Raw genomic sequence first — 19,967 nt, 5'->3', positions numbered from 1 at the left:
TATGTGCACAACCAAGAACTCCCTCCTCCCCCCCACCCCAGTGAGGCAGCTATGTATGCATCTGTTTTGCTTTGGAGAGCTGATTAGGTATGCTTGATGCTCAAAGCATAACTTCACTGCAAGATGTGCATCCCACAACGATCCCCCCACCCTTGAAATGTTTTATTTTTTCCAAATTCATTTCTTATTTAAGGCCTTTTTCTTGGAGATTTTCTTGCTCTTTCTGTCCAGTGCTTATGCCCAGCATTCCAGCAGTGGAAAGAAGTGCTGTCACAAATAGGAAGTTCAATGGTAGCTGTAGAAAAATACAACAAAAAGACAGCTGCACAACAGAGACCAAGGCCAGCACCAGGTTTGGTGGCACCCTCCAGAGTTCCCTGGGTGAGATCCTCAGTAGCAAAGTGCCTCCCTGGAAGGGAGCCAGTGATTTGAAGCCTCTTTCCCAGGCTGCCAACAGGTCTACTGGCCTCCTCTCCTTGAGGGAGAAGGATCATGACAACAGCAGCAAAAAAAGCCAGTATTCGTAGGCAGTAAGTGTTGCTGCTACAGGCTGCCATTTACATTTCCCACATCTCTGGGGCCCCAGTGTAACATCACTTGTCATTTAGTTGATCAGGGATGTTTTGTTTTTGCTGCTGGTGGTGGTGTGCCTGTTGCCTCAACATAAGGGGAGGGGAGAAAAGGTGGTGGACCTCCCAGAGGGTTCGGGCCATCAACCCCAATGGTACTAACTCCTGATGTTGGGCCTGATAAGAGATGCTTCCCGATGCATTTTGGAGAAACTCTTTGTATCGAGAGAAATGTTTAATGCATCTTGAGGGAAAACTGCTTGGGACTACATTTCAGTTCAGCTCACCTAAGCAGAGTCAAGCATTAATAAAATTAAAAATGTGTTAGGCACCATATCAATTGTGCAGCTTCTTGTTTTTCTTTAAAAATGCTATCCCCAGGCCTTTGCCAACCAGAGGCAGAATCCAACAGGGTGCTTACGCCCCTGCCAAGTCTCTAACACCCCGCCAACTCCGTTGTGCAAGCTGCTCCCACCACTTGCGTAATAGCAATTTGGTGCTTCCAGGGCATCCTAAAACGAGCAGAAATGCGTGTTCCTGGAAAGAGGTAGGTTGACAGAGTTCTGCCACCCTGCCTCCTTCCAGGAACAAGCGTTTCTGCTCGTTTCAGGGCTTCCCCTATGAAGCACTAAATCTCCCTTGTGGGTCCCGCTTGTGCAGTGGAATTGGCAGGACCCACCGCTTACGGAATGGAATCAGCGGGACAGAAGAAATCGGAGGGAGTATAAGCACCCCACTGGATTCCGCCCCTTGTGCCCTGCAAATGTTTGGACTACAACTCCCATCATTCATCACCATTGGCCATGCTAGTTGGGGCTGATGGGAGATGTAATCAAAAATATCTGGCAGGCCCCGCATTTGGGAAGGCCAGGCTAACCCCACCCACTTGCATTATGAAGAAACAGGGATACCACATGCTATGGAGAGTGGTATTTCCAACTTCCTGGACAGAGCGATTCTCCACTAGGAAAGAACCATCTGTCAGACCCATATGCTACCTGTTTTCATAATATATTTTCTCTGTTTACAGCTATGGGAAAATGGGAATAATACTTACATCTGCAAAAATGATGTCTGAATTGGCTACAGCTTGGCTTGAATCTGTTAAAGTCCCAAATTTGATCTATAAAATTATTTTTGGATTAAATTATCACGCAAGTGGTTTGTCTCAAAAACATTTCCTTCTCTGAAAAATGTTCACTAACTAAAGTGTAGCTTTGTCCATTGTGGAAATATTAACTTTAAAAGATTTATTCTTTTGTTTCCAGTTATTCATCTCATCATTTGAATGTTATGGCTTTTTAATGCATTACATTGCATGAACAGCTATGAAACAGATGGAGAAGAGCAACTCCAGACCCCTTTTTTAAACTACTGTTTAATCAGATTTGAAAGACACAAATTAGAAAAAACATTTATAGGCAAGTTAAAAACACCTTTAAAACATAGCAGTATGCTACCTCTGTGTAGCATCTCTGAGACAAAACTAGAAATAAGTCATTATTAAAATATCACATCACAGTGTAAACTAACACAGTGGTATTGAAAATTACCATACACCAAGACCTAATTTTATGGATCTGTTGAAAAATAACCATTTTTTAAAAATATATATATATATATATTGGAATAATAAAAACAAAGTTCATGGACAATGTCTTTATATTCTGAATCAGGGAAGGCAAGTTGAGGAAATACTGCAACTATCCACTTTTGAAGCATGTTCTCATTTCAAAAAGCAGATATTTTGAGAGGGAAGGGAACATAACCATTTCTGCATTGAGCTAAGAAAAGGCTCCTTCAATGTGTACCCAGGCAGGAAATAACTAAATTCCGTATTTATAGTCTTATATTGAATAAATTTTATATTATTTTTAATAATCATGTGGATCCATCCTGAATTGGAGTACTAGTTGCCATTCAATACCTATAGAAAGTTCTCTCTAACTGAGCTAGAATATGCTTGAGGTCTGGTTTCAAGAATAACTATCTAAATACTACTGTTTCTGTATGATACTTTTTGTCACTGTTAAGACACATCCAAAGACTTCATAGATATAGTCAAAATCAATGAACATGAAAAAAGGTATGAAGTGATTCATTAGAGTTAAGAACCTGACAACACACATACAAGGCAAAAAAAATTAAAAGTGTAGGGAAATGCTCCTTTTATAAAGCCTTTTGTCCTAAGTGCTAACGTACCTTTGATATGCACAGCTGACCAATGTTTCGAGACCTCTGCCATGGAAGCAGCACATTTCACATTTAAGGGCAGTGGAAATCCAACAGCCAAGATGACTGAAGTGTCTGTAGTAGCTACAGTAAACCAAACAATGAACCTGGGGGCTCACCTGATTTAAGTGCCAAAAGTAAAAGGACCATTTTTTTATCCTGGCATGACAGTAAAGTTGAACTCCTGTTAAGGTCAAATGGTAAAAAGAGCTTCCAGTATTTTCAAGTGGGTCCAGGACTGAAGTCACATATGAGGATAAAATAATCACTAGGCGTATCCAACAGCATGCAAATGATTATCTACTTGTACAACAGGGCATTCCCACCCACTCTTCCCCACTGCAACCCTCTAAAAAGCTTTTCCTGGGGATTAGGGGACTGTCAGGAAGGGCTTGGAATTAGGCACGGGGGAGGTTGTAGTAGCTGGAAGAGATCTCCTAAAATAAAAAAGGGGCAATTTCCACAAATGATTCATCCTCCCATACCAAATCCCAGGTCCCCTACCCCCAATGAAAGGCTTTTCGGGGGGCACAGGAGGGTGCTGTGGGAGGAGGAGTGAGAAGTCCAATTGTTTGACCAGACCTCTGCTCACATAACATTGGATACAGACCACTGTACTGGGAGTTTTTAAACCAGCTGTTCATCTCTGATAGTACAAAAATCTCAACTGCAATTTACTAACTCTGCCTTGCAAAAGGAAATCTGATGCTACTTTTCCACTTGCACAGGAGGCTGCCCTTATGTACGAGTCAACAGTGCATGGGCAGACATTTGTAGTGTATTTTGTAAGCTGCACATTTAATCCAAAATTAGTGATAATAAAGCAAGGATGGGCAAATATTAATTTGTAGAAGTACATGTGTTTGGTTAATGTCAAGCTTTGAGGTGTAAAGCCACACTCTGACTTTTAAAAGTTTTATACAACCCTAGCAAAGAGAAGGACAAAAGCTACCTGGGTCAATTAATAACATGGGAAACGAAATGTTTATTTTGATGCTATTTTAAGACAATGGGTCAGAGAGCTTTCTATATTGGGGTCAGTTATCTCCCTAAGTACATGTCTACTGTAAGCAAGTGAGTGTTGCTACTGCTCATGCCAAACAGGCTGGGTAACAGTCTAGCAGCATACCCATACTGTTAGCTCCATCCCACGAAACAGAAGGTCTGATGTCACAGCCTGGCAGAATCTAAGAGATGAGAACTTCAGCCATGCGACACAGAAGCAGTCCTGCCACCAGTTATACATGAGTAATCCCACTTCAATGGCACTTATGCATGAGTAACTGGGACAGGAATCCAGCAAAGTAGCCATGTAAGTCTACTCTAGCAAAAAAAACAACTGCGGGTCCTGTGTTGCTTTAACAACAAAAGCCAGGGTCCAAAGACCCCCATGCACATTCAGAAAAGCACTTCTCGAGGGGGAGTGAGGGTGTTCAGGTTTTCCTGTGCCGCCACCACTCCTTGTGCCACTGACTGAGGGAGGGACTGTAGCTCTGTGGCAGAGCACATGTTTTTCATGTTTAGAAAGCTACAGGTTTAATCCCTGGTGTCTCCTGTGGAAACGATCAGGAAAAAGGTGGTGAAAGACCCTGACCTGAGACCCCAGAAAGCCACTGTCAGAGTAGACGATACCGGGTTAGTCTGACCTGATATAAGGTAGCTTCCTGTGCCTTTCCAGGGGTCTCTCAACCCCAGGAGCACTGTTTTTTTGGAGACGGGTACAAGGGGAAACAGTGGGAAGGGGCAGCATGTGGTCCTTTGGATCCTAGCCTACCAAATTTGTTATTAAGGAACCACTTCCGAGATAGGATTGTGCTCAAGACTTTTAGAAGACTGGTCTCAAATAACGGGCAATAGAAATGTCATTTGCGAAAGTTACGGATACTTTTCAAACAGCTTTTAAAAGTTAAATTTCTACATGATACCAGGCTTAAGAGGTCCCACTTTTTAAACTAAAACTCTAGTCTGTGCCTAAACACAGAATTGCTATATTTGCAAATTCCTTTAAGAGCCAAGGGTTATTACTATGAGGCATGTCAAGTTTGTGTTCATTCTAAGCAACCAGAATTGTCTTCAAGATACAAACGTGTATAATCACCTTATTTTTAAAAGAGGGAGTGACAAAGAATAGTAAATCATGTATAGCCAAGAGAGACATGTGGAACACAAATTAAACAAAATTCTTCCCTAATTTATGAAGTGGCAATCAGAAATTAAACATCACATAGACTGATATGGAGTAATGACATTTTGAAATTATTTCCTTGGGCCTGAAGTCACTATTTTGAGATAAAACACTTTGGAATAGAAAGGAACTCTTTTTTCTATTTCTTGGCCCCAATCCAACTGAAGTTAGTCAAGAGCATCTCACTGAAATGAATGGAACAAGTTAGTCTCATGCATCCCGACTAGCTTTTAGGCCCATTGCTTTCAATTAAATTGAGTCTCAACTAAGTTTAGCTGGATTGATGCCCTTTATAAAGAGCATGTATTTCATTTACAGTTAGAGGAACTGGAGGGCTACTCATATTTAAATATAGGAAAACATATAATTCAATTCTTATATTTGTGCAGAATGTTTCATCCAGAGTAGGACAAGAAATTATGAAGGAGAAACTTAATTATATATTTACAGCACAACCCTATGCATGTTTACTCAGAAATAAGTCCCACTGTATGTAACAGATTTACTTCCATGTAAGTGTGCATAGAAGTGCAGCCCTGATCACCAAGCCAAATCGTTTGCATCAGAGGACAGAATTTACCAAAGTATTTTATGATCACAATTTATAATCTGAAAGTGAATGTGAAAACTATATTCTTTGCAAGTGCCTATCAATGTATATATTATGCAACTATAACATTCACACAAGAATCCAAATAGTAACACAATATTACATGAATAGGAAGGGGAGAAGACAATCGTGGATCTTACGGGAACCTTCCTTGCCACTACTGCCCATCCCAAATGCAGCTTTTGGCTTAGTGGGGAGAGAGGAAGCATCCCATACTTTCTTCTTAGGTCCTGGGAATCATGGTTGGTTTGGAAAAGCAGGCCTGACCTTCTTCACCTCAGTGATGGTGAGGTGGGCAGGAGATGGGTGGAAGAATATTTTACTCTGTGCTCTCTGACTATCTGAAGCCATTGCCATTGTAACTGCTGGCATCAGGAGAAATTTAGACCGTCTTCTCAACTTGGGGAGTGTGTGTGGTGGGGACGATATTGAGGAATGGACTGAAACTCTACATTTCTCCTTCCAGACTGGTCTTTGGACAGACATATAGAAACAGAAGTCAAAGTGGGCTATGCAGAAGAGGCAGGCCTACTTTAGTAGTTCCCTCTGAGCTCTATAGGGAAAAGAAAATGGGCTGCCATTTTCAGTTGCAGAGTGGGCTTCCCACATCCCAGATTCTGAGGTCATGCAGAGTAGGATGGGGGGTTTAACTCCCATTCCTCTGGGTGTCTGAGTAACAGCTGCCATTTATTCCTATTGAAGAAAGTAAAGCACTCCACTTGGACACTATTATGGCTGGGGCAAAACGGACTCCTGTTCCTGGGACTAGATTGTCCTACCTTTACTGAAAGAGATACTCTGGTATGTGCACACACTCATGCACACACCTCTGCGCAGCTTGTATCAACCCCCAGGGTTTCCAGCAATATACAGGAAATGGTTATAGAAACACATGGACATGGCTGTGGTGAGTTGCTCTGTCTCCGTTTTCACATGCGCAGAGTAGCCCCTCCCCCTGGCATCCGGATATACAGTGAAAATGTCTGCAGAGAGGGTGCCTTCATGCATACCACTGTACATGCGGAGGCCTCTACATGACCTGGAACCGATAGCACAGGAGCATGTAAAGGCAACCTCTCTGCAGACATTCCCACTGTATGAGTGGACACCAGAGAGAGCAGCTCGAGGTGCAGTCCTGCTCACCACCTTCTATAATGACCAAATAGAGCTTGTATGTTTCCATCATTTCAGCAGATACTTCAGGAAGCCTAATTCTTCTAATGCTAATATTCATTTCAATGACATGGTCAGTATAGAAGGCCTTTCCAATGTGTACAGTTACGGGCTCTCCAAATAAACATTCCATTCTGCATTTCTAACAGTGAGAGTATTAACATGCATTAGTTCCCTCAGGCAGAAGGCACCTGTCTCTGGCTAGCTGCAGATATCAGGGAGGCAGACCATGGAAAACATGGAAATTTATCCCATTTCTTACTTGGATTCAAGGGTAACTCTTGTGAAGATAGAATTTAAGATACCTTGAAATTTCTATTATCACTTGTTTTCTATGTCCCTGACAGCAGCAAAGAGCTAATTTCACTTTTCTGTGCTCATTTAAAATATTAAGTCACCTATGAACTAAAGCTTAAGTTATTAACATTATTGGGAAGAAGATTTGGCTGATTTTAATAGTAATCCAATCCCAATTTTTATTATTTTTGCTATGGCATTTTCTTTATATTTTAAAATATTAAATGGTTTACATTTACTAAAATAGCAACAACAAAATGGTATGCAAATAAGCAAAGAAAACTATAGCCCTTTAGTAATTCATTTCTTTAACAGTTGTTAATGTTCACCAAAAAGTGATTAATATTTATCAATTCCCATGATATATGTTAAAAAATAAAATTATGAGAAAACAGTAGGGTTGGAAATATTTTATCCAAAGGTATAATATGATCTCCATGTATGAAATTCTGGTTTATGGATTTCCTAAACCACAGGCTTTCCAGTGTTACAGGGTATATAATGTCAAAGGTGAGCTAGATAATACCTATTTAACAATTTCATCTTTTGTTTAATATAAACTGAATTATAACTATAAGATAATCTGACTATACTTATATCATAAGCACCTTCTCACACTAATTCTTTACAGCTCTGACAAAATTTCCAAGTGACTTATCTTAAGATCACTCTTTGGAAAATAATTTGTACATGATAACATGGAGGGATTTTACTGGAAGGTTGCAGCTTTAACAGGAACTCCAGGAGTGTCTTATGATGGCTGCCATTTTGTGTTTAGCTACAAAGCTCATGTATACTGAAAAAGCAAAATAAACTTAAACTAGAGCATTTAGCCCTGGAAAGGGTGACATTTGAGTTTTAAAAAGTTTCCAGAGGGCTCTCTTGTAACAACGTTTCAGAAAACTCAGCTATAATTTGGCATTGGCAATGTTTGCATTCCTGTACTATAAGAAATTGATATTCTAAGAAAAACCTCCAAATACTGAGATGCTTATTGCAATTCCTTCTTATCGATTCAGACATTATGACTTTCTGTTTTCATTTCTCTACTTTTCCCTTCAGCACCCAAAAGCCTGTATTTTAACTATGCTTCCCACATTATGTTAAACATGAAAATATCAGTTAGAAATGTTATTTCAGTAGATAGGGGGGTTTAAGGCAAGGCATTTGCTTGTTAAAGTTATTTTCCTTCTGATACTCAGGACTGAAACAATTGTTCCCCCCACCACCACCCATCAGTGCCTTGGGATACACAACGTACATTCAGCAAAGGGGCACACCGATGACCCGATGGACATATGCTGTAAGTCCTGAGTGCCCATTGAAATAATGGTAATATTTTCATATAAGGCGTGATCCACAGGAACATGGCATGGGAGAGGTTAATTTGCTTTGTTTCCATTCTTACTAGTGTATTCAATATTCCCTATATAGTATTCTTTTCTTACTAACCATCTTTTCAGACAAATACAAACCCCTTTAAAAGGTGCTATAAATGGGTTTTGAAAATATAAAATATATCCACCGTAGCATCTCTAATCATTGTTTCACTGCTGTATTTCTGCAGGTGATTTCTCTTTTTTGATTGAAACTATTTGCTGTAGAGTAACTGTTATGTCCCATAGTATTTTTGTCTTCTTCTGCTTGCTTTTTGGACCAAGAGGGCTGGATGCTTTCTTGCTCTTTATTTCCTTTTCGAGTTCTTTCCATTGGAAATATCAACAACACTAAAATGCAGGCAATGTGAAGGCAGAAGTACCAGGAGCTAAGTAATAAATCAAAATAAAGATATTCAGTCAAATTGATCTCTGGTCATTATATGATAATGCTTTAGCATCCACCTACCTGTAGGAAGGCCTACACATCATGTTCAAGTATGCTTCTGTATTTTTACATATCAAGGTGGTCAAACGGCCTTATTTTGATCGTTCAAACTAAGGCTTTTGTCCCAAAGAGAGTGAATGATATGTGTCTACCTGCCCTCACCCATCTCCTAAAAATACTCTGGTACTGAAAAAGCTTAGTCGCTTCAAAGGTGCAAGGACGGAGAAGCGCAGTGAGGTGAGAAGGAGACACTGGCATCACAGTCTGTGCAGGTTTTGATATAAAGAGCAGAGTGGAATGGCATGAATTTGAAGATCTGAAACTGCATTATATCAAGTCAGACTATTTATGCCTTTGCCCTTCCCTCTTCAATTCCCTTCAACTATTCTGTCATTGCGGGGGAGGATTTCGGATGAAATAGATGCCAATCGCAAATACAGTATTAAGCAAGCTTGGCATTTTCAAAGTTGTAGATGTGTGGTTGTCAGCATATCATGCACAGTTCTTTGTTGCTAAAATGTATTAGTTTGTCAACAGTTTTCAGTACCTTTGTTTTTTTTCTTTAAATGTAAGCGAAACACATGCTGCTGTTGTCTTTACATTTCTATCAGTATTCTAATAGAAAGATCTGCATAATGTAACATTTAAATCATATCAGGTGTGCTTTAATTTTTTTCCTCAAAAAAAATACCAGGTAGTATTTTTTTTAGCTTTGTTGTTTACTTAAATTAGGTCACACTCTAGGGAAGCTTTCCCCAACCAGGTGCCCTCCAGATGTGTTGGACTTCAAGTGCCATCAGCCAGCCCAAGCCAGCATGGCCAATAGTCAGCATCATTATTTAAGTAGCATGTTGTAAACAAGCTCTTCAGCTTTCTTAATTGTGTACATTTTTGTAAAATCTTTCTCTATTAAATGTAATTCTTTTTATACTTTCTCCCCCTGCCCACCCTCCACCTGTGTTTCTGGGCCATAAAAATGGTTCTGATACACAGACTGAGGTTAACTTAAATGTGCCATGTAGCAGATATGTGTAAAAACAATGGATAATATGGATTAAAGGAAAGTGACTGGAGGTCATAAGTAAAGTGCATGTAATTATGCAGGGCATGGAAACCCCTCTCCATGACCACTACAGGCCCTCTTCAGGTGTTGCCTGCATGTTTTGTACCATATCTCCATTATCCCCTAAAAGCCAGAAGTTTGTTCCTGATTTTGTTTTATATGAAATCTGAGAATTCATGACAGATGCTTGGTTCTCCACCAGGCACCAAATATCACATTAAATTCTATGCACATGGAATCAAAGACTAGATTATGTTTGTTCAACTGTCAGCAATGATGCATAATTAACTTACCACTTAAATTTTGTTTTGAAAAATACACAAAGCGTCAACTTACCTATAAAACATGTAAGATGGTTTTACTGAAAGAAGTACAAATGGTACTACTGTATAGCTTATTGCTACTTGAGTCGTCATCCATGTCATGATATCGTAACATAATTTAATGGCTGGAGAGTCAGTAAAGTAGTGTCTCATGTTCTTTCTAATCTAAACAAAAAAAAGTGGAACAAGGAGTAAGAGAACCTGGAACATCTTTGCAGAACAGCTAGTATATTGTTTAAATTTAAGGAAAGTGCACATTTTAGACTTTAAAGGAGAGTCTTTACATTTTTACTACTACTGTCATAAAAATGTCTACATAATATTACATTTAAATCACATTGATTTAAAAACTTCCTTCTGGCCCTTGAAAACCCCAGCTGGTATAACAATTCCCAAATCAGTTCTTTGCCCCTACCTGAACAGGTAACAACTGTGCACTTGCTGTCTGCTTCTCCAACTTCCTCTCTCCTGCCTGACACAGACCTCTAAAGTTCCCTATCCTTTTACATCAATCTGTGCTGCCTCCTCAATCTCCCTGCTTCCTGCATCTGATCCCAGCTTTCTGTGGGCTTCTCCAGCATTGACCTTGTCTGGTTTAACCTTATGGAAGGATTGCTCTTATAAAGCAACTCACTATCTCTAAGGCAATGCTCTTTCAACTCCAGTTGCCAGGGAACATGAGCATTCATGTCCTACTTGTGGGTCTCCTACAGGCAGCTGGTTGGCCACTGTGTGAACAGAATGCTGGACTAGATACACCTGTAGTCTGTTCCAGCATGGCTCTTCTTATGTTCTTAACTACTTTAATACTTCTGATTGCTTCAGGAAGACAAAGACGTGCCTTTCCCAAAGCTCTTGTTCCTAGCACTTTCAGGACTCATTTTATCCAAACAATCTAATCCTGACTAGGCTGCCCATTACATTTCAGGGCTAAATAAGTTGTAATATTAAATGTGTTCACTCCCAAAGGAAATAGCAGCTTGAGAGAATTTTTAATTTTACTGGAACCATAATGTGTGTGTGGAGTAGGGGGAGTACTCCCTTCACTGTGTACTACAATCTCAATCCTGCTTACCTGCCCCAGCCACCCACACAGGTGTTATTTTGAAAGTAAAAAAAGAAGAAAAGATGTTAAATGCAGACATGCATGCAAGGTTATGTCTAGTTTGGTCCTCAGTTGCTAACAGAGACATACATTCTATCCTAGCAGACCTGAGTCAAAATTTCAGTTTGAAACATTAGTCCCAGGGCCAGTTTTATTGTTAGGTAAAGTAAGGCAGCCATTTGGAACTCCTGCTTCAAGCGCTAAAAGAGCTTGGGCCATCCCTTCTTCATTGATATGCTTTTCCTCCATAGTGATGCAAGCTAAGTAATATCTTCCCATTTTCTCAGTTCAAGTGTGGAAGGTTTAGGGAACCAGCACGCAGTTATTTCACTTATAAGGTGAAGTTAGAAATTGGTGATTTGGTTAATTTTGTCAGAAATTTACTAGATGATTTTGAAAAGGCAGACTCCCTCTTACAAAATACCAATTTAAGGGGGGGGGGTAGTATAAAAAGAACAGCAGCTTTGAATTCACAGAATGACTCAACTGTTAAGAGAACCGATTCAGTGGTACTTACAGTTCGTGCTGCAAGTGTCATCAGTACCCCTGTTAAGAACGTTAAATAATATCCAGGATACACCCCATGCCAAATGGCTGACAAGATAAAGGTTTGTATTGTTGGACTGAAGGAGGCTCGTTCATAGCATACTCTAAAAATTCAAAGAGGAAATGCATGATATATGAGGGAAAGGATGAAGTGAAGTTCAGCAAAAATATGGCCCACCAGAAATAACTTTTTTTTTAATCACTGAAAGTTTCAAACAGTATAGAGAGGAGTCCCTCCATGAATCACACCACACACTGGCACATACTCTTTGAGAAACTGACTGCCCAGTCCAAGCTGGTAGCTAATTCTGGCTACAGAAAAGGTCATTAATGTATTACTTTTCTATAAGTTAAATGTTAATTTGAGATACTGAATCTCCTCCACAGCTTTCTGGTGTAAATGATCCAAGACATCGCTGCTGACCTCACATGAGGTTGATTGGGAATCTGCTTAGAAGAAGGTATAGCCCTAGTACCAGACTAAACTGGGAACCAAACTTGCCCCCTAATGAACAAGAAACTTAAAGATGGTCCCTAAATGATCTTCAAGAAGTCTCCTTCCCCACTGCAAGGAACTATTCTCCTTCAGCGCAATCCATCTTCTACCACCACAACACAATGGCTTGGATCTTAAGGGAAGTTAACTTAAGGAAGTTCACAGAAGCAGTTTCCCTTCCCCCACTCCAGGCACCTGCACCACTCCCCAAAGCCTCCATGGAAGGCCAGCCCTTGCCCCCTCCTTCAACAATGTGGGATAGGGTGCAGAACACTGGAAAATTTCACCACAAAATTGGACATAGCTCAATCCAATTTTGGAAATTCTCCCCTCCCCCATCAGCCCCCTGGGCACTATCCCACATTGTTCAGGAGGGCTCTTCAAACCTCAAAGGAAGCTTTTTGGGGCAGCAGGGTGGAGGAGGGGATGGGAAACTTTCTTTCTGTGAACATCATTAAGTCAAAACTTATCTTAGGATCCAAACCTGTAAGTCTCAGGCCATCCGTTGTCTCCTGCATTCAGAGCCTGCAAAACAGTGTGTCTGGGGCAATTAGCACCTTGGGAAAGACATTACATTTGTCAAGAAATCTGTTTCTTCTGTGTTTTAGCAGCCTGTACAATTCTATTCTGTAAGGCTGAGCCTGCATATATTCGTTAGGCTACCTGAGTGTGTCATCTTGTGCCATCCCTGGCTTCAAGGTAAAGCAAAAGCCTTGCTAATTGGGCTGAACGGGTCCAGCCAAGTGTTGGTAAGAACTTTCTGTGCCCCCCGCCCCAGGAAGATTGTTTCCAGCTAGCTCATGATTGACTAATAGGGATCCAAGGGGGGGCAGGGGCGGGATGCCTGTGTCTTCACTTACTTTGGTTTTGCCCTGCCCAATGTTTGCTTTGGAGAGTTCGCTTTCAGAGTTCCTGTTCTACTGAAGACCAGTGCCGCTGGTATATATAGACAGGTTTAGTCAGTTTTGTTGTTTTGCCCTGTATGTATTGTTTCTAAACATTGCTCTGCTTCTTCTGTATGTTATTCCCTTTCCCTTTTTGTAAATAAACCTACCACCTATCATATTTGAATGTGTGTGCTTTACTCCAGTTGGCCTCGGTACTAAGTCCAGAGCTTTCCTCTTGGTTATTGCTGTTAAAGGTTCCTGGCCTGGGGCTTTGAAATAGAGGGTGCTGGTTTGGGCCCTTGTTTCAGAAGACTTAGGAGTGTCCTATATGGTCTGAGAGTCCCCTGGCTCAGGCCCGTTAGATGTAAGGGGTAGTGGCAGCCTACCTAGATGGGTTGGTGTTCAGTTTGAACAACCTTTTGTGTCTGCCTGCACTGCTGGGAGTTAGGGTATCCCCCTTCCTCCCTTCACAACAATACTCCACCATCGTGAAAATAGGTTACTTTATGAAAGTGGGCCCCAAGGAGACTGGACTCAAAAGCGGCTACTAAAGTGTACCAGCCTTGCACTCTATGGCAATAGTGATCTTACTATGAGCAGAGAGGGGGGCATGATAGATAACCTAATAGAGTGGAAACAGCACAGACCCTCATATCACCAGGCACAACTATTCTACCAAAGACCCTTGGGGAAGGCTGATAAGAAAAAGGGGATGTCAAAAATAGTACCTTTTGAGCCAAAGAGCTGTCTGGATATTCCAGTTATCAAGAAACATCTTGAAACTTGTTGAAAACTGTAAAAGTAACACATCATTCTTTTATTTCAGTAAAACAGAGGCAATCCCTATGCAGTTTTTATGGAGTAAAAGAGATCATATCATTATGTATTCTGTAGTGATAGGCAATGCCAACAAAGGTCCGTATAATCAAAGCTATGGTTTTCCCAGTAGCAATGTATGGCTGTGAGAGCTGGACTATAAGGAAGGCTGAGCGCCGAAGAATTGATGCTTTCGAACTGTGGTGCTGGAGAAGACTCTTACGAGTCCCCTGGACTGCAAGGAGGTCAAATCAGTCCATCCTAAAGGAAATCAACCCTGACTGCTCATTGGAAGGACAGATACTGAAGCTGAAGCTCAAATATTCTGGCCACCGAATGCGAAGAGAAAAGTCACTGGAAAAGACCCTGATGCTGGGAAAGATTGAAGGCAAAAGGAGAAGGGGATGGCAGAGGATGAGATGGCTAGATAGATTCACCAATGCAATGAATATGAACTTGAGCACACTCCGGGAGAGAGCGGAGGACAGGAAGGCCTGGCGTGCTATGGTCCATGGGGTCACGAAGAGTCGGGCACGACTTAAGGACTGAACAACAACAACAACAACAACAACAAGTGATAGGCAAACAATAAAAGGGATCAAAGGGGGTGGGGGAAAGAAAGTATGCAATCTATTTTGAACTATCTTGGTTGTGCTATTCAAAATTCTGCAGCTGCTAATCACCATTACATGCCACACACAACACTGGCTGGCAGACCATAGCTCAAAGCATGACTGGTATCACCACACACAGATGAGCAGCCTTTGGGGATTGCATTACTCAAGGTGTAACCCCCCCCTCCGACTATGTCAGAAACAGCTTATGACTCACGGGGGAGGTTGCTGTGCGTTCCCTCCTCCTGCCACAGCAGCAAAGCAATCTAGTGCAACTACAGCCATGACAGGGCTTCCTTCCCTCTGTTTATCTAGGTAAATATAGGCTGTTTCCCTCTTAAGATTGCTGCTGGTCAAGTGGAATTTAAAAGATTAAAGGTTTTGCAGTAGAGTAGGGGTAACGTTGTATTCCTTCATATTCACTTAGTTGTGACAAACAGTAGAAATGCCTGCAATCACTGCTCCCTGAGGCGAGATGAGAAGCTGATGAGGAAAGTCGTAGCTATATTCCTTTAAGAGCTTTACCGCAAGGAAGTGGCTTATGGTGCTGTCAAGAGAGAAAGAGAAGGGGGCGAGCCACCGGGAAAGTCATAACTTCTCCCCCTTTCACTCCTGAACCTGTACAACAGGTCTGTTCAAAAATACAAATTTTGAAGCTTTGACATGAGCAGTCTAAATTGATAATCTGGCAATGGTGACAAGGGCTGACATTTTCACCTTGCACAGGTACCTCAGAGCAGAGGAAGCGACATCATCCCCGCACTCAGCTTCTGGGTGCTTCATGCAAATTGAAGGATCAGCCCCATCCACAACATAAAAGGGGAACATTAGCAATGCTCTTTCTTCACAGGGGGTACATGGAACAGGAAGAAGCAATGGAGCTTCTTCCCATCTCAGACAGAGAGAATGAAAGTCTCCCCACTTCTGCATGGAGGCGAAGAAAAAGAAGCAGTGGAGAGCAGGAAGAGGAAGATGTGGGTGGCCAGGAGAAATGGTCACTAGCCCTTTGGTAATCACTGTAGTAACTAGAATGCCAATCTCCGGGCCTGATTTTTAATGCACCAATGGCAACTGCGATTCTGCCACCCTGTCCCATATTATACTCATCTCATAACTATAACAGATATTATACCAAGGTAAGCCTGACACAAATGCGACATTCCAGAATTCAACATTCTCCATGAATATTTGCAGAAGATCCATGTACCAACCTCTATATGCAGAATTCTTAGATTTGAAACTGAATCCCAATGTGAGACTCCATTTTTATCATAGCCTCTAAATCCAAACCCAGCTGCATTATTAATTGCATCTGCTGCAAAGAAACAAGGAAATCAGCTGTAAGTTATATACTACGTTATATACATCAGATTAAAAGCGCTTTTCATTTTAGCTTTTTTTTTTCCACAGTTAAACGTGAAATGTTTAACTGTCATCGCAATTCTAGATAAAAACCTAATACCCTCAAAAGTCTGGTCTTCCAGGTAGTTCTGCAGTGCAAGACATCCAAAACTTTTGTCTCAAGTTACAATAAAATAAGTATCATTCATTCATGTGGAAGCAGAAAAACAATAGAGGATTCTCTCTCTGAATCTGAAGCTAGGAAAGACTGCTGTTCTGACTTCATGTACACCTTGTTGATAGAAGCATGAACTTCTTGGTACAGTACAGACTGTGGCGATACTTAATATTTCAAATGCATTATGCAAGACACTGCAGATGTATTTGCTTCATTTTAGAAGCGTTCAAGACTGATACGTGAAAATATTAACCTTATATTTCACATGACAGGGTAAAAGAGAGAAGATTTTGCTCATTATATTTCTTTTGTTTGTTTTAAATGGCTAACCACAAGGGACATCCAGCGGAAAGATAGTAGCACCAATTTTCAGTTTTGTCACTTTATGTCTTTTGCCACCATAAATGCAGCACACTTTCTGTAACTATAGAGACAACATATCCCACACAACTATTTTAGCCATGAACTGCATACTAAATCTTTGTGATTCTTCTGACCCCTACTGGCCCTTGTGTCAGAATATACAACACTCAAAAGCAAAGCATTTTCCCCCTTTTTTATTTTTGTCATGAGTACAAAGAACCCTTTCGCTTCAGAATTACAGAGATGATCTACTGCTGTCTTCTAGGAAACTATGAATACAAAGTTAACATAACATAATTGCCTTGCTGGGTCAGAACAAATTGGGAAAACAAATTGTTTTGCAGTTATCTGATTATCAATTACAGCTTTCAACTCATTCTCCCTCCCCAAACTGTTTAAAAATAGGTTGTATAGTGAGCCATGCAGAGATACTGATTATTTAAATGCACATAGAATGCAGGGTACCAGAATTATAAGTTAAAATGATTAGTCCAATTACACAGAATGTCTAGGTATATTTAAATAAAGAAAAAATAATGAAGCCTTGTGGCACCTTCAAGACTAAGATGCATGAAATGTTAACCTTAATACAGACATGGGTAAACACTGGGGTTAAATGGCAATGACATATAAAAGCACAATTAAAGTTTAAATGTATGCAAAAGAAGCACAGTGACCATTCACAACACACAATAATTGATGATAGCAATTCTGAAATGATCATATTAACACCAGCAGTGGGACAGAAAGCCATTGTCTCTATTCAAGCTCAAATGAACAGAATCAAAATAAAGCAATAATGCTATCATTTTATTAAGAGCAATGTATTCTAAGAGCTATTACTTAACCACCAAGCTATGTAGGTGGCATGTAACATTTGTATGCTTAAATCCTGTTAAAATACATTGCTAGCACCTAGTAAATAATTTCATTTATGGTTTATAAAATATTTTTTATAAAAATTCTCATGGTGCTTTGCAAAAGAATCGCTTTGAACATAATTCCTTTTCAACCCACAGGAGGGCACTGTCTCAAATATATTCTTTAAACTATACAACATTATACAGCTTGTACAGGAATATTCTTCCACGACTACTTACCCAAAGTCCATGCAAAATAGTATTTGGGTCTGGCAGCCATAAGAGACAGGTACAGGTAGATAACTCTTGTAGGCAAGGATGCTGTTGCTCTGAAATGATCATCAATGTTGTATTCTACAGGCAAAGTTTTGCTAACAGTCATATGAAATAATAAGGATAGTCCACACACTACGAGTTTCTGCGCCACAGCTATCTGAAACGTGCAAGATGTAAAACTTTGTGAGCATCTTTTAAAAATAAAACTTGCACATAGGATGGATGATTTATAGTTTCTTCATTTAACATATGAATTCTTTTGGCCCATATTAGCTTGGGACAGAAAAAGTACATTATTGCTTTTGCTTGCTTAAAATAATAAAATATACATTGAAGGCTAAACATGGGCTGTCTACTTTTCTAATAGCAATTAAAAACGCATAAAACTGTAGGGGATGGGGGGGAAAGTGTGCATGCCACATGACTTGACACTCAGAAAAGCAGCAATAAGTGGAGTAACTCAAATGTCCACTTTTCGTGCTGTAAGGTAATGTGTAAAGGGGACTTTCACATCTTCTTCATAATCAGTTATGTGAGTTCACCAGAAATATGTCAAATGGACATCCACTTTTACCACTTCTCTGAACATGCCAAGCAGCTAGAGTTTAAAAGCACCAATTAGACTGACCAGTGGCCAACAGAAGATGGGACAATAGGCTGTGCGCTCACAAATATACTGCGACGTTAATTCATATACCACCACTGAAAGCCCATAAGATCCCAACACAACTCAAGAAGAGACCCTACACTTAGAGAGATAATCCTCTCTTTTCCTCTACTGTACCTTAAGCAGCCCAAGCTGAAGCTCCCTGCCAAGATAACGTTCATTCCTGGTAAAAGGGTAAATCCAGAAGACAGTGGCCTAGATTGAATGCAGTACTAAACCACAAGGAGATCAGATACTTTCACTTCCATTTTCAACTATCCACAGTTACAAATTATTATTATTACATTTATATCCTGCCTTTTTTCCTCCAAGGAACTCAAGGCGGCATACATAATCCTCTTCCTCTTCCATTTTATCCTCACAACAACAACCCTGTGAGGTAGGTTGGGCTGAGAGTCTGTGACTGGCTCAAAGTCATCCAGTGAGCTTCCATGGCCAAGCAAGACTAGAATCTGGATCTCCTGACTTCCAGTCCAGCACTCTAGCCACTACACCACACTGGCTCTCATTATGTCTTAACTAAGATCTGTAGTCAAAGTAAATTATGGATTAGGAATATAAACCAGGATAATTAACCATGGTTTGAAGTTGGCTTGCTTCCTTAAAGCATAGTTAACAGTAATCACAGCTTCCCTGGGTTTGAACATAATGAATAATCATCATTAATTAGTTGAGCACAAAAGCGAAAGCTTCCAATCTTTTTTGTTTCTGTGGTCAGAGGAGAGAGGACAAGGCAGCGCACTGCTGCTGCTCATGCACGTAGCACTGAACTATGGTTTAGAATTATGTGCTAACATAGCCAGTGTGATTTCTTCACCAACCTTCTTCATAAAGGCACAGATTTACTATCCCCAGCTGACCAGGAAATAGAAAGTAAATCTAATGTTTTATAGGGGCTGGTTCCTCCACTTTGCAATTGCCATATTTTCTAAGTTGTGTTTTGTTGATTACAGCAGAGAGCAGGGGGTTTAATGCAGGTGGCTCTGCTCTTTAAACCTTTTTAGGATACAGTCTATCAGGAAGCACACGGTCATGTAATGAACATCCTGAGATTAATTTCTTTACCCTTTCACTTGCCTATCACCTTTTAAAAGGCTCTACATAGGTAGAAATCTCTTACATATGGAGAGCTTGTAGAGTAAGCTCAGACTTTCAGAAATTACTCTCTCCATCTGTCTATACACAGACAGAAAAAAGGCTTAGGTGAACTGGGTTGCATACACAGAAAACAAGTAGTCTTCTTTGTGGTTGCTGGGAGAAGTGCAGCCATGAAGATGACTCCTGGCTCTCCATATGTACAGCCTAGTTCATACGGTCTTTTCTCTACATGGCCATATACTTGCATGACACAATTGTGTGGAGGAATTTTACAATGTGAACTTGCTCTCAGACTACTCTGACAACTCATTTGGGATTATAAGAGGTAAAACCTCTTATATGACATTTGAGAAGTAGAAATGACGTTTCACCTCTCAACTTTAGTAAATTTCTCCCCCCCCCACACACACACACACAGGCCCACTTTCAGCGCAAATATGGGGG

At 40.5% G+C, this 19,967-nt stretch overlaps 1 protein-coding gene across 2 annotated transcripts in view; it reads right to left on the bottom strand.

Moving 5' to 3' along the window:
• Positions 1 to 576: 576 nt before the first annotated feature.
• The window catches only part of MBOAT2 (membrane bound glycerophospholipid O-acyltransferase 2), a 125,184-nt gene continuing 105,793 nt past the window's right edge, over positions 577 to 19,967 (bottom strand). For both annotated transcript variants that reach the window (XM_084826683.1, XM_084826684.1), the window contains 6 exons: positions 17,723 to 17,915; positions 15,952 to 16,055; positions 14,039 to 14,103; positions 11,899 to 12,031; positions 10,290 to 10,441; positions 577 to 8,831 (listed from right to left, as the gene is read on the bottom strand). In XM_084826683.1, the coding sequence (XP_084682809.1) occupies positions 8,606 to 8,831; positions 10,290 to 10,441; positions 11,899 to 12,031; positions 14,039 to 14,103; positions 15,952 to 16,055; positions 17,723 to 17,915 (873 nt within the window). In that variant the 3' untranslated portion in view covers positions 577 to 8,605. The remainder of the gene's footprint in view (positions 8,832 to 10,289; positions 10,442 to 11,898; positions 12,032 to 14,038; positions 14,104 to 15,951; positions 16,056 to 17,722; positions 17,916 to 19,967) is intronic.

Source organism: Heloderma suspectum, chromosome 1 (genome assembly GCF_057233095.1).
Source record: "Heloderma suspectum isolate Gila_16-S chromosome 1, 16-S_ref, whole genome shotgun sequence".
Classification (NCBI taxonomy): Eukaryota; Metazoa; Chordata; class Lepidosauria; order Squamata; family Helodermatidae; genus Heloderma; species Heloderma suspectum.
This window is presented reverse-complemented; position numbering and strand designations above follow the sequence as displayed.